Raw genomic sequence first — 14,295 nt, 5'->3', positions numbered from 1 at the left:
GTGACATCATCTGAAACAGTCTGTAGTTGGGGGGGACTATGTGATGATTCTGTGAGCTTTGCTGACACAGCGTTCATCTTGGATGGAGGGAAGATCACCAAGCAGTGATGCAGCCAGTCTCAATGGTGCCTCTTTACAAGGCTTTAGAGGCGTTGTTGTGCCTACTGTATGTCCCCACCAGTTCAGTGTGCATGTCCCAGATGAGTTTCTCAGTGATGTGCACTCCCAAGAATTTGTACTCGCTGACCCTCTCTCACTCACTGCAGCGCCTTTTATGTGGATGGGGGTGTGCTGTGCTCTCTGCCTGTCTTCCTGTAGTCCACAATCAGCTCTTTGGTCTTGTCGAAGTTGAGAGCCAGGTTGTTCTCCTCCTGGCACCATTGTGTCAGGTTCTCCACCTCTCTCCTGTAGGCTGTCTCATCGTCGTCTGTGATCAGGCCTATCCCCGCCAAGTCATCCACAACCGTGACCACAAGTTGCGAGTTATTTGTTGGTATTGCTCAGGTTGCCATGTTTCCCGATCATGGTCCTTATGTATTTTTCGTTTCACAACGTTGTGGTTTGTGGTCGGACAACCTCTCTCCTGTAGGCTGTCTCATACAGTCGTCTGTGATCAGGCCTATCCCCGCTGTGTCATCCACGAATGTGACCACAAGTTACAAGTTATTTGTTGGTATTGCTCATGTTGCCATGTTTCCCGACCACGGTCCTTATTTATTTTTCGTTTCAGAACATTGTGATTTGTGGTGGGTGGTTTTGTTTGACAGTGGATCTCTCTTAGTTGTTTTTGATTATCTAATAGCAGCAAGGTTATTCTGAGTTCATAATGCTTTTTTACAGTAGATTGTGATTTTAGGACAATCTCGCTGTTGTGTGAATGTCTATGGTGGTTATGAAGGAATGGCTGTTGACTGTTGCCTTGTTCCCCACAGTACCCTGACCACAAACTGATCCCAGACCAGCGGAACATTATCTGGAAGAGCAAGCAGGGCTTCACCATCCGCAGTCCTACATACTTTTATATTGGCCTCTTCTTCTGCGTGACCACTGTTGATGATGTCACACACTCCTCACACATCTACTTCATCCACAGACCAGGTCAGTGTGCTGTCTGCAGCCATACATGATCGACTCCCAAAGATACACATTTTAAGTCACTACGTTCCTTCCTTGACTGTATATATTTATATTTTAAATACTATTTTAAATATATATTTTAAATTAATTAATGTTTATGCTGCAATTTTCTTTGTATTAATATTAATAATTTACTCAACAATACAATTATGACATACAATAATAATATATGGAGGTATTCTTACTGTCAGAATTATACATTTCAATATTTATTTATTTTTATATTTTTATTTTTGACTCACATGTATGTCTGTCCCTCCTGTAAAGATACACATTTTAAGTCGTTACGTTCCTTCATTGACTGTATATATTTATATTTTAAATACTATTTTAAACATATATTTTAAATTAATTAATGTTTATACTGCAATTTTCTTTGTATTAATATTAATAGTCAGAATTATACATTTCAATATTTATTTATTTATATATTTTAATTTTTGACTCACATGTATCTCCATGTCTGTCCCTCCTGTCCCAGTGAGTAAAATCATGGATGTGTATCTGAACACCAGTGAACCAGTGCAGGCGTTGAAGGGAGAGAGACTGACCCTGAACTGCACCGCTACAGGGGAGCTGAACACCAGAGTCAACATCAGCTGGGACTACCCTGGAAAGGTCAGAACCACACTCATATCTGTGGAGCTGGTCCACTAAAGCTTTACTGGTTGGTTTTCATGTATTTGAAAATCTGTTTTGTTTTGTTTGCCTGGTATAGTGCAGTCTTATGGGAATTCTGCTTTTTGAGAGACTGCAGTAGAACAAAGTAGAGCGGGTCTTCACAGGTCCAAAATGACCCACGAAATTTGTTCCGAGATCTGATTGGTTTCGGACCCGAACCCTAATGGACCTATTAAATTAGTTCCGAGATCCGATTGGTTCTGACATGTTTTCGACCAGAACCATAATTGAACCCGTGAAATTTGTTCCAAGATCCGATTTGTTCCAAGATATTAAAGAACCACCCCCGACTGTTGGGTGGGACCTGACAAGCCTAATAATTACACTTGCTATTAAAAATGCCATTCTACAAGTAGATTCTGCAGTTATAGGCTACTCCATAATGGAAATTGGCAGCTACAGTACGTAGTGGCCAGCAATAAGAGACAATTAAATTGCATGTTCTCACCTTGATGAAGAAGGAATCCATGATCGCGCACAAGGTGTGCACCTTTGATCTAATCATCATGCAGCACTTCATGGCACGGGTCTCCTCGGATCCAAACGGGTATTACACATAATAATAATAAACAGACATGGGCACTGAATTAATAGAATCTCAACCCTCCCAGACAGACCTGACTGACCGTAATAAAAGACGGACCCGGACCCACACAGGTTTCGCTCATTGTCGGGTATTTTCGGTTCAGGTAGACCAGTGAAGACCTCTAGAACAAAGAATAAATCATTTGCCATTGTTAACTTTGAACATTGATGAAGGGTATCCTGCTGACAAACATCTCCTACAACTAATACGTATATTTGCTCCAATATGGTTATTGAAAGCTACACAATGACTGTGATACCACACGAGAAGTTAGTGGGAAATGCCATATGACAAATTGTCTTTTGATGTGAGACTTGATCTATTTATCTGTCTGCGTCTCTTTCCACCCTCAGGAAAATGGCACTGGCTCATTTAGCAAGCGTATCCTTGACCTTCGAACCCACATGCTGTTCTACAGTATCCTCACTGTCCCCAAGCTACAGCGGTCTAACAAAGGCCGCTACACTTGTCGAGTCAGCAGTGGCGAGAAGATCCGGCGAGACAGCAGTGTCGACGTTGTGGTCTATGGTGAGCATCCTCCTTGGTGACACACCCTTAAATGCACTCGTGGCTTCCAAATACATAATTAATCACACCCTGAGGATGGTCATTACAGCTGTTGTACATTCCACCCACACATTCTGAATCACTGTCTGTGTGGTAGACAATAACTGCTGCACCTGTAACCCAAGATGTACAGTATCACATTCCCGTACGACCTTGAGCTTGTGTTGCAGTTCTCATTTCACTAATATAAGCACATATATGGATGTGTGGATGTGTGTGTGTGTGTGTGTGTGTGTGTGTGTGTGTGTGTGTGTGTGTGTGTGTGTGTGTGTGTGTGTGTGTGTGTGTGTGTGTGTGTGTGTGTGTGTGTGTGTGTGTGTGTGTGTGCGTGCGTGTGTCTGTATGCCCTCCCTTCTAGATCGACCATTTATTCGACTAAAGGCCAGAAATGGATCTTTATTGGAGGTACATGCAGGACAGAAGTCCTACCGTCTCTCTCCCAAACTCAGAGCCTTTCCTGCTCCAGAAGTAATCTGGTAAGAGCTCCTGTCATCCAATGATATTTGAATTGAACCACTTTGTGATCTAGCTCATTGGAAGTGCTAAATTAATATGCAATATTTTTTTATATCTATATAAGTTGATAAAATCAACTAATTATAGTTATAGCACCTTTCATACATGTAGCACAGCAGGTTTTACAATATTGAGAATATAGAACAAGTGTGATAACTGACAAAAGGTTGACAGATAAGTATGAACAGTGGCTTTATGCTGTGAGCTATTAACTTTTCTCACTATACGAATAATATTCAAGAGACACTCCTCTCAAGAGTGGCAATTGACTATTCACATGGTGGCAATTTTGGACTTTTATCATACCCTCCAGAGAATGACTGAAATGGCCTTTGTGTGTATTATGGTTAGTTGTATGATATACTGCACTATCAATACGTGCATTTCGTAAAATACGCTCTGAGAGCGCTGAAGTGCTCTCTGGTCGTTCAGAAATTCAGCAGTGTGTTGCCATTCGAACATTGTTCTGGGAGCACACAGTACAAAAATGAAAAACTTAAAACACACCCCCAAGGCATAGCCACACCCCCAACCTTTCACAACCTAAGGATAAGGTGGGTAATGGTAGGTACCTTTCAGAGACTGAGGCGCAAAGGTCAACAGGTGACCACTGTACCAGTCTGACTGAAAAGCTGGGTTGTCCCGAGCGTCTGAACCAAGCCCCCAGAACCGCGGAGGATTATTGAAGCCACCGAAGATTGCAAGACCATCGCATTTAGGACGCTACTTCGATCGTCTGAAACGCTAGTGCGCCTGCTCTATTGGTTGCAACGTTGGAGCCAATCCCGGAAGAAGAGGTACTTCGGTTGCTTCATGCGCTTGTGAGCAACTTTCATTGAAATGAATAGGTGGGGGCGTGACCGTCCGTTCTCTAGATATATTATAACTCTTTGGTCTGAAAAGGGAGGAGAAAGTCATTGCAAAATGCATTGGTTGCAGACAGTATTCAACACACATCTGAATGTAGCAAAACGGGTAATAATCATGTTTATTCATTCATAAGCTGAAAAGGGCAACGTTGGTCATGAGTATCTCCAGTGGACTGTTCATACATTAACTGATATCAGAGCACTCTGTGATGTCAGAACCAGCGCGCTCTGAAATAGGAGTAGATTCTCAGAGCGTATTTCCGAATGCAACCGATGTTAAACCACAGTACTATCTATCAGCATCGACATCTCACTCTCCTCTGAGACTCGTGGCTGTGCTGAAAGATTCTCTGTGTGTGTTTTCTCCTGCCAGGCTGAAGGACGGTACGGTGGCAGCAGAGCAGTGTTCCCGGTACCGCGTGGACGGCAGCTCCCTGGTGATCCGGGACGTGGCAGAGGAGGATGCGGGGAAGTACACTGTCCTGGTCCGAATCCAAAAATATGAGCTCTACCAGAATCTCACACTTACACTTGTGGTCAACGGTAAGAATATGGGGTTGAACTACTTTTATGGCCTCTATCGCTGTGCATGTTTAACTTGGCAAGTTATAGGCCTACAGTAATGGAATAAAAGTATTTTGCACAACTGAATAAAATCTTTGTGACCGATGCGTTGGTGGAGTATATGCACTGTATGTGTCGGTCACTATGCCTGAAGAATAGTTTTTCTTTATTGAGCAATTCTTTGATACAGTACACAATGAATGTTTTTTTAAACTTTCAACCTGGCATTCATATTTTGGGACAAATTTTCAAAGATGTTCAAAAAAATAAAAAATTTCCAGATTTTTTCTAAATAGCTAAAATAGCACATCAATAGTATGAGCATTACATTTTGAGCTTGTAGATCGGGATCAATTTTAGCTATTCATTGTATGGCAAAGTATAAAGGGCTTAAGTGGTTGTGTGTGTGTGTGTGTGTGTGTGTGTGTGTGTGTGTGTGTGTGTGTGTGTGTGTGTGTGTGTGTGTGTGCATGTTGCCTTACAGTTAGTCCACAAATAGGGGAGAAGGCAGTGTCGGTACAGGACCCAGGCACTGTGCCAAGGGGGAGCAGGCACGCGCTACACTGCACATCTAGTGGAGTGCCCCATCCAAAGATCGAGTGGCGCTGGCATCCCTGTCCATCCAAAGGCCTGTACGTAGCCCTAACAGACATTTATTAGGCTCCCTTTTTCACCTGGCATCACATGCATCTCATATCCAAATTGTGTCTAAATAATATTATAACATTTTGTTAAAACTTGCCATTAAAATTATATACATTAAAGCAGATCCCACTCAGAATTCACAATACTGTACTCATCACTTCCTTGTTAGTCAAGTGCTTAGTCCATTGTGTTCCATACTGTACCTTCTGTCAACTGACTAATGTTCGATAAATTATCCATTTTAAACATTCATTGCTAGTTTAAATTGGCACTTCCTAATCTGTAAGGAAATGTTTTAATTCCATTCTCGTAGTCTTAGGTACATTGATTAAACTTCGAGAACCCAGGATGTACTGTATGTCAATGCCAAATGTAAAGGGGAACTTTACACACACACACACACACACACACACACACACACACACACACACACACACACACACACACACACACACACACACACACACGCATTTATATTAGGGCTGGGACTCGATTAAAAACATTTATCTAATTAATTAGAGGCTTTGTAATTAATTAATCGCAATTAATCACATTTTAATCGCATATCAATATTTGACCTGAGAACAGTGAAAAGCAATTTTTTCAAATGGATTTTGGCATACATCTTTAAGTACATGTACTCAAGAACTGTACTTAAGTACAATTTTGAGGTATTTGCACTTGACTCGAGTATTTCCAATTTCTAATACTTTTACTCCATTATATCTCAGAGGCAAATATTGTACTTTTACTCCACTACAATTATTTGAAAACTTTATTTACTAGTTACTTTGTAGATTTCGATTATTATTACAAAACAATACAGTAACCATTTAAAGGGTAAGACCACTTTGGTAGAGGTTTGGGTTGTGTAGTTACCTTGCCATGATGTAACTCCAAAGGTGGGCAAGAAATCAAAAATAATTGCTCCATTGATTAGAAATGGATAATTCAAAATATGCTCCTCATTGACTTACATTGTACGGTAAAACAGCTCTCAAAGTCACTCTTTTAGCACACAAATGAACCCAAACATAGCTGATTCAGGCAATACAGAGCATCTGTTTTACCGTACAATGTAAGTCAATGAGGAGCATATTTTGAATTATCAATTTCTAATCAATGGAGCAATTATTTTTTTCTTGCCCACCTTTGGAGTTACATCATGGCAAGGTAACTACACAACCCAAACCTCTACCAAAGTGGTCTTGCCCTTTAAGCCCTATATTGGCCATTTGAAAATAGCAGATCTACAAGCGCAACGCATTGTGAGCTTGTAGATCTTTTCCACTACTGGAGGCTGGTGTGTTGTTACTGTTGTTTTATAGTAGTTTAATGAATTATTAATAAAATCGCGCGCATGTGACCCGCACCGCATCGTGCACCCCCCCCACCGCACCGCCACCCCTAAACGGGACAAGCGCGCGCGTAGGGGGGGCATCCATTACAGATTCTGATTTGCCCAGCCAACATTATCAAGCAGGTTATGCGGGCGCATCTTCATTCATGTTTTCATGCACTGTGCATAGAGTTTACTTTGTTGTTGTCTGAGAAGTGAGAACGTCGGTTGGTGCGCTGGTATGATCGGTCCGTCTGAAACTCGTCCAGTGAGAAACGTTCCGCAGTGCAAAAACGGGTGCGATTAAAATGCGTAAATTTTTTTAACGCGATATTTTTTCTGTAATTAATTGATCGAAATTAACGCGATAAAGTCCCGGCCCTAATTTATATATATATATGTATGTGCAGTATATATATATATATATATATACTGCACATACATACTGTAATGTTTTTTTTTTCTTTTTCTTTTTTTCCTTTTATAGATTATATACTGTGGCAATCAAGGGCTATGAATAATATTGTCACTCATTTAAGTCAAACAACAGGGTTATTACATGCTGGGTTTCAGCAGGCTGATATGCACGACAAAACAATGATGTATTTTCTTATTTGCGTGCGTGTGTGTGTGTGTGTGTGTGTATGTGTGTGCACTAACGCGCGTGTGCTTGAAAATGGAGACATGTTTTGTCTATTTCAGCGTGTGTCCAGACAGGGTTTCCTCTGTAACCAGAACAGATGCCTTTGGGGGCCTTTCATGTGTGGGAGTGTGCATGTGTAAATGGGTCTACATGTGTGTGCATTTCATCATGTTTGTGTCCATGCAGATGCTTTTATGTGACTCTTTCCCCATATGTTTGTTCCCGTACTCTCCATGTGCCATTTCCTATATGTTTGTCAAGTATATATGTGTGTGTGTATGTGTGTGTGTGTGTGTGTGTGTGTGTGTGTGTGTGTGTGTGTGTGTGTGTGTGCGTGTGCGTGTGCGCGCGTGCGTGCGTGCGTGCGTGCGTGTGCATCCACTGACATCTCAGACTTGAAAGGGCAGAGAAAAAACACACTTCAATCGATGCCAGTTCCGTGCTCTCAAGACACCATTTGTTAGTTTCCAAATCAAACGCTATGATTTAATGAATTTCCTGTGGAAGACGCAGGGTGAGAGGCCAGTGTTTATTATTGTGATTGCACACGGCATCCTGTGATGCTTTTTTCATATATCTGACACACGCACTATATATAAATTTCTCATGAGAAATTGGCCAGCCCCATTGATGCTCCGGCATAGTCATTTAGCCAAACACACACACACACACACACACACACACACACACACACACACGCACACGCACACGCACACGCACACGCGCACATACTCACACACACACACACACACACACACACACACACACACACACACACACACACACACACACACACACACACACACACACACACACACACACACACACACACACACACACACACACACACACATTCAATAACTTACAATACATGCACACACACAAGCAAGCGCTTGGAACATACGTGATTGAGTCGTTCTGGGAGGTCAGACACTTATTGTGTTGGTTATGACAGAGAGTCAGAGAGGTTAAGTATTACCTGAGAGCATCACACGAGCCGCCCATGTTCTATTCCCCTTCTGAGACACGCGGTGACATCATCAGTGTACTTGACCCTTAACCCCCAGAGCTCTCACATGGCGCCCCACCTAGACACTTCCGACATCGTTACCCCTGTGTATTAGAACCTGACCGATTGCCAGATTTTTTTGTCTGATGCCGAACCCGGTTTTGGAGAGTCCTAGACCACTGATTACCGATGTTTTGACCGATATTTTGGAAAAAGAAAAGTCTTGGAAACATTGGATTTGATTAAAGTTTATATTTGAAAACATTTCACTTATAAGAACATAAATAATAATTATAAATAATAGTACAAAGTTTTTATTAAGTATATAGTCATCTTCAATATATGGACCTCAATTATACAATGAACAAGCAATCAAGTAAATATAGAATACACACATGAACTGAACTTTATTTTTTAAAGTTAAATAAAAGTTGTGAGATTGTAGATCAGCTATTTAGAAGAAAAAAAAATTACGTATGAAAATATTTGCCTATAATGACGTGCCCAAAATAGGGATGCCATGGCGAAAGTGGTTACAAATCACGATACATCTGGTCCATAATTGTCGATACCGATGTCATCAAAAAAGTCAAATAATGGCTGATATATCAGCCAAACCAATACTGTATATCGGTCGGGCTCTACTGTGTATCCATAAACACATTCTCCACAATCTACATAATGCATTTTGTCTCTACAAGGCAATGAAGTAAATACATCCCTGTGAGCTTGTAATAGTAATTGTTCAATTGAAATTTGCTGTGTTGAGACAGAAAGAAAATCTCATTATTATAATCGCCACAACAAGAACTTTGTAGAAATGCTTGTGTTCATTTACACCACATGTCTTTACTGCCACACAAACAGTTTAACTCTGTTATTCATTGTGTAATTAGGAAAGTCAAGGGGTGTAGTTGCCAGTTTATGGCTCTGTTTTTCTGTCCCAAGGGACAGTACTGTATGTATGATTAAGATTATGATCAATAATGAAGCCCCTACAGATTACATTGAGCCTCTTTCATGGTGGGTCCTCCGGAAAGCTCTGTTCTGGTTCTGGTTCAATGAGTGTATTAAATGTAGTCACATTAGACTTTGGTAATTGAGAGTGACTAGCTGGATCCTCACCAGGCCCTTGTTCTTTGCAGCTCGGCTGCACCGCGAGCCTGACAGCGTGCCGGAGGAGGCCCAGGAACGGCGGGCCAGGCTGGGCCAAGCTGAGGGGGCCTAGGTCCCAAGTCCTGGGTCCACCCCTGGGTCTGGCCCTGGGAACCGCAGCGCTCTTATCTGGCCCGGGGCAGGAGGCGCACTGGGCTTCCTGTGCGAAAATCAGAGCGCTTTTCCTCTCGTTGTTTGGCTTCCTCCCCGACGCGAGACGCTTCCCAGCAGCGTGATTGTCCCTTCGTCTTCAAACGTGGCACAGTCCGCTTCCTCAAGAGCTTGATCTATTCTTGAGACCCCCTCAACCCCCCTCCCCCACGCCTCACCAACCCCCACCCTGCCTCCACACACTGCTGCCCCCCGTGCATACCTTTTCAGCCCCGTCCCTCGCCAGCCCTGCCCTCCACCCGCAACCCACCCCACTCTACCTCCCCTCATCAGTAGACCCCCCCCCCATGCATCTCCTACCACCACCACCACCCCTCCATCCATCCAGCCACCCACCCCCTCCACAAAACCCATCAATGCTGTTTCCATGGAAGCCAGAACTCTCAGTGACACCACTATAGCCCCATGTGACAACCCTGTGACCCCAAACTGGTGTTGGGCACCCATTGGGGTGGGAAATTGACTCGGACCACTGCTGAGCGGTGATGATCAGGAATCGCATGGAAATACAAGAAAACGAGGAACAGGAGTGAAAGCAAATACCACAGCACTGAGGATATAAAGGATGTCTGCTTATGTTATTTATTTATTTCCCACTTTATCCAAACTTTGTTATAAGCTCCCTGCCCACACGGCTTGTCTTTTTTTTTTTATAGCTTCTACGCTAACTTTTCTCCGACGTTTTGAGCCAGAAAAAAAGTGCAATTCCATCCGTCACACCAGCCACATTTCTGGAGCTGCTTTATTTGTGTCCTAGAGTGGTACTATAATGGGTGCATGAACCGTTCCTGTCCAAAAAGCCCTGCCACCCTGAGCTAATTACGACATCCACAAAAGCTGTGAGTTCCGTTCTCAATCTTAGCCACGAGTTGTAGTTCTGACATGCACACTTTGGACAGGCAGACAGGAGAAAGGACAATTTGTGTTTTGTTCACTATGGGATACCTAGAGTTCTCTACTAAAAAAAGACTTCGACGGTGGACAAACACCTACCATGTAGGAGTTGTCCCCTTACCAGAGACTACTGACTACCCTGCATCATCGTATGTTCTTCAATGTCATTCAGTGTCACTTAGTCATATCTGTCTGTGTGTCAGAAGATTTTTTGTCACCGTCATAATGAAAGTTCCCTCAGATCAACTCTGTGCATATGTGATACAGAAAGCCATCTTAGTGCCATGTGTGTAATTAGTCAATTTGAGCATGTGTACATTGAGTATACAAGTGAGTATATTATGTGAGCATGAGTGTGCATGCATAAGAAGTGTGTGTGTGTGTGTGTGTGTGTGTGTGTGTGTGTGTGTGTGTGTGTGTGTGTGTGTGTGTGTGTGTGTGTGTGTGTGTGTGTGTGTGTGTGTGTGTGTGTGTGTGTGTGTGTGTGTGTGTGTGTGTGTGCGTGCGCGCTCGCTCGCACGTGTGCATGCGCGCGCATACGTGTCTATGAACTCCACACAAGTGTCCCATTCTACGGGTCTTTCCCAATGTGATTCAATCCATGTATACAGATGATCTATGAGTAATATATGAATCTAATATTTAATAATTTTATACAACTAACTTACATATGATAAATGACAATAATTGACGTGTATGAAAATGAAGATGTATTTTGTTATGTATGTGTTATACCATTTGTGGGTGTTTGTACATTAAATTTGTCTTACGTTGGTGTGCGTTGGCGTGTGTATGTTTATTTTTGGGGTTTGGGACGGGAACCGACAGGGACAGTACTTAAGTTAGGTGTATTTTAGGCGACGGGGCAGGACAGGAAGACAGAAGTCAGGACGGCTCAATCATTCACGGTTACTCCGCATCACATCGAACAGGCGGCCGCTCACCCTCTCACCAGTCACACACTGTATGACTGAACGTGTGAATGTGAGCCCAGTATGACTGTGAGGACGTTACGTGTTCTGCTCTGCTTTCTAACTGTTCATGTCCACATGCTATACTAACCATAATGACTATCCATATGTCTGTCTGTCTCTCTCTCTCTCTCTCTAGCCTGATTTATTAAGTTGTGCACCAGTATTGTGCTGAAAATAGCTGATCTACAAGCTCGCAATGCGTCGCACCGTGACACGTTGTGAGCTTGTGGATCTGCTATTGTCAGCACGCAACACCGGTACGCTTCCTATACCGTTATACTTCGTTATACAAAATTTAACGTGTCTTTCAGTGTGTATGTGTGTGTAGTGTAAGTGCGTGCGTGTTTGAGAAAGAGCTTTTCCTGGGAAGCGTGGGAGCATCAACTGGTCAGGGTGTGCGTGTGTGTGCCAGTGTGTGCATGCATGAGAGCATGTTCTGCTGTATGTAGGCTGCTGTACGTGCCTGTTTGAGTGCCAGGGCCCTTGGTGTCATGCACAGGGTGCGCCGCTCCTACAGGACACAGGCACACGCTAATCTCTGCCAAGAGGAAGAGCAATCAGAGGGACAGGGCAAAGGAGGATGGGAGGGGGAGGTGTCCACGCCAGGGAGGGGTACATCACAGTCTGAGGACAGACAGAAACACAGACAGGCAGGGGAGGGCGATGGGCAGAGAGACAGACGGGGTGACAGGTAAAGAAACGCCTGCAGGCAGGCAGAGAAGGAGCACACAGGGAGAGAAATACTAACACATTTCTAAATGGACTTGACATCAACGTAGAGAGATGAAATGATTGTATAGGCCCTACTGATGGTTGTGATTTATTAAAGTGATGTTGATCTTTGGTCGAACATTGGGTTGTTTATCTTCCTCATATTGTCTGTATCTATTGCTTTATCTGTGCACTGTGCGTGAGGAACCGCATGTAGTCATTCCATTCACTATGATGAGGAAACGGGTCTCAAAATCCCACGTTTATGACATTTGGACTTAAATCACGCCCAGGTGAATACAACCCAAGATTCCACCAAAGTTCTCCATGGCTGCAAGTCATTGTTATTGAATTTGGGAGTTTCATTCCTCTATTGCTGGGAGTTGCAGCAACATCTGGTCTGAAAGTCATATTTCGGGCTGATTACTCCCATGCAATTTTGGTGTACCACAGATGCCTCAAAAACGCATGTATCATGAATTTGATAACTGCCCTCAGTGCAATCCACATGAAAAAGAGACTTTTTCAAGAAAACCAGTTGCAGTAATAAATGAGGGCTAGCGGCTACTAAATATCACATTGATGGAAAAAAGATACCATACAGCTGTCTGAGGGAATATCTGTAGACAGGCTAAACAAACTTTTTCAGTAATAATATGCACATCTAAATGCGCGAAATCTCTGTGTGCATGTGCCCCCCCCCCCCCCCCCTTGAGAACCGTCCGACTGATCGAATTCTAATTCTGCGTGAATATCGACGAGGACCCGAGAGAGTGATATGCCCAGTGGGAAGTCAGTCGGATTGGCTGTTGTCAAAAAAAGATTGATAAATCTGCAAATCATCATATAATGGAGTACCCTTTTATTTTTGCCCTAAAAATATTGAGTCGGTGTCTTTGTGCAATTTCACGTTGGCCATGTTGACCACCTCCACCTCCCAGTCCGTTTCGATTTTCCCAATTCAATATGTTTTTTGTGTTTCCGTGTTGTAACTGTGTGTGTGTTTATATCCCTGATGCAGTTAACAGCACTGCCAACAAGTTGATATGCCATTATTATGGCAGTTGTTTTCCAACTAAGATCTAAATATGAATCAGTCAGGGGATAAGTTAATTCACGTGAGGTGGTAAAGACAGGTTACGTTTTTAAACGTCTCTTACTTAATACTTTTACAATGCATCAGTCTCTCCTCCATTACAAGTCTCCTCTCAGTCTCCAGTGTGTGTGTGAGACTCACACAGTCAATGCGGGCCCTGGGGTGGCCCGCCCCCAGTTCAAATGGATCAAACCATTGAGCGGGATATATGGGGGTGGGGGAGCCCGTGCTGCCCCTGGCTCCATTGTAGGCGCCAGTGCCCTGATGTCATCAATATGACATCATAATACTGATGTCATAGACTGGCCTGGAGGATATTTGGCCATGGCTGACAGGAACTCCATATACAGTATGAGCATAAAAGGGACACAGAGACAGATATAGAGATCTCCATATGGGCATAAAAGGGATACAGACACACAGACAGGTACAATGGGTACTCTGACAACAGGTACAATGGGTATTGCATAACCAAAGGGGAATCATTCGGCCATCTGCCTAGTAATAGTAGACATATATTGAAGATCTCCTCTAAATATATTATATATCGATCACTTTAAAATAAAAAGAAATATATATATATATACCATGCATGTCAGCATTTTGTCAGCGTGTGTCATCATTCCTCTTTAATATGGATAGAACTGTCCACATACAAATTTATAATCAGAGGGGGTTTGCTTTATTTACTGTAACCAGTTAAATCACATATAGATTTACATCTCATTTGTAAAGGAG

The 14,295-nt window shown here is 42.9% G+C and overlaps 1 protein-coding gene across 1 annotated transcript in view; it reads left to right on the top strand.

Annotated features, from left to right (window-relative positions):
* The window catches only part of flt1 (fms related receptor tyrosine kinase 1), a 65,816-nt gene that overhangs the window by 15,557 nt on the left and 35,964 nt on the right, over window positions 1–14,295 (top strand). The window contains exons 5-10 of the mRNA XM_080417300.1: window positions 933–1,098; window positions 1,619–1,755; window positions 2,758–2,932; window positions 3,330–3,447; window positions 4,730–4,899; window positions 5,405–5,552. Coding sequence (XP_080273426.1) covers window positions 933–1,098; window positions 1,619–1,755; window positions 2,758–2,932; window positions 3,330–3,447; window positions 4,730–4,899; window positions 5,405–5,552 — 914 coding nt within the window. The remainder of the gene's footprint in view (window positions 1–932; window positions 1,099–1,618; window positions 1,756–2,757; window positions 2,933–3,329; window positions 3,448–4,729; window positions 4,900–5,404; window positions 5,553–14,295) is intronic.

This window comes from Gymnoscopelus braueri (assembly GCF_963280865.1).
Source record: "Gymnoscopelus braueri genome assembly, chromosome: 21".
Lineage (NCBI taxonomy): Eukaryota > Metazoa > Chordata > Actinopteri > Myctophiformes > Myctophidae > Gymnoscopelus > Gymnoscopelus braueri.
This window is presented reverse-complemented; position numbering and strand designations above follow the sequence as displayed.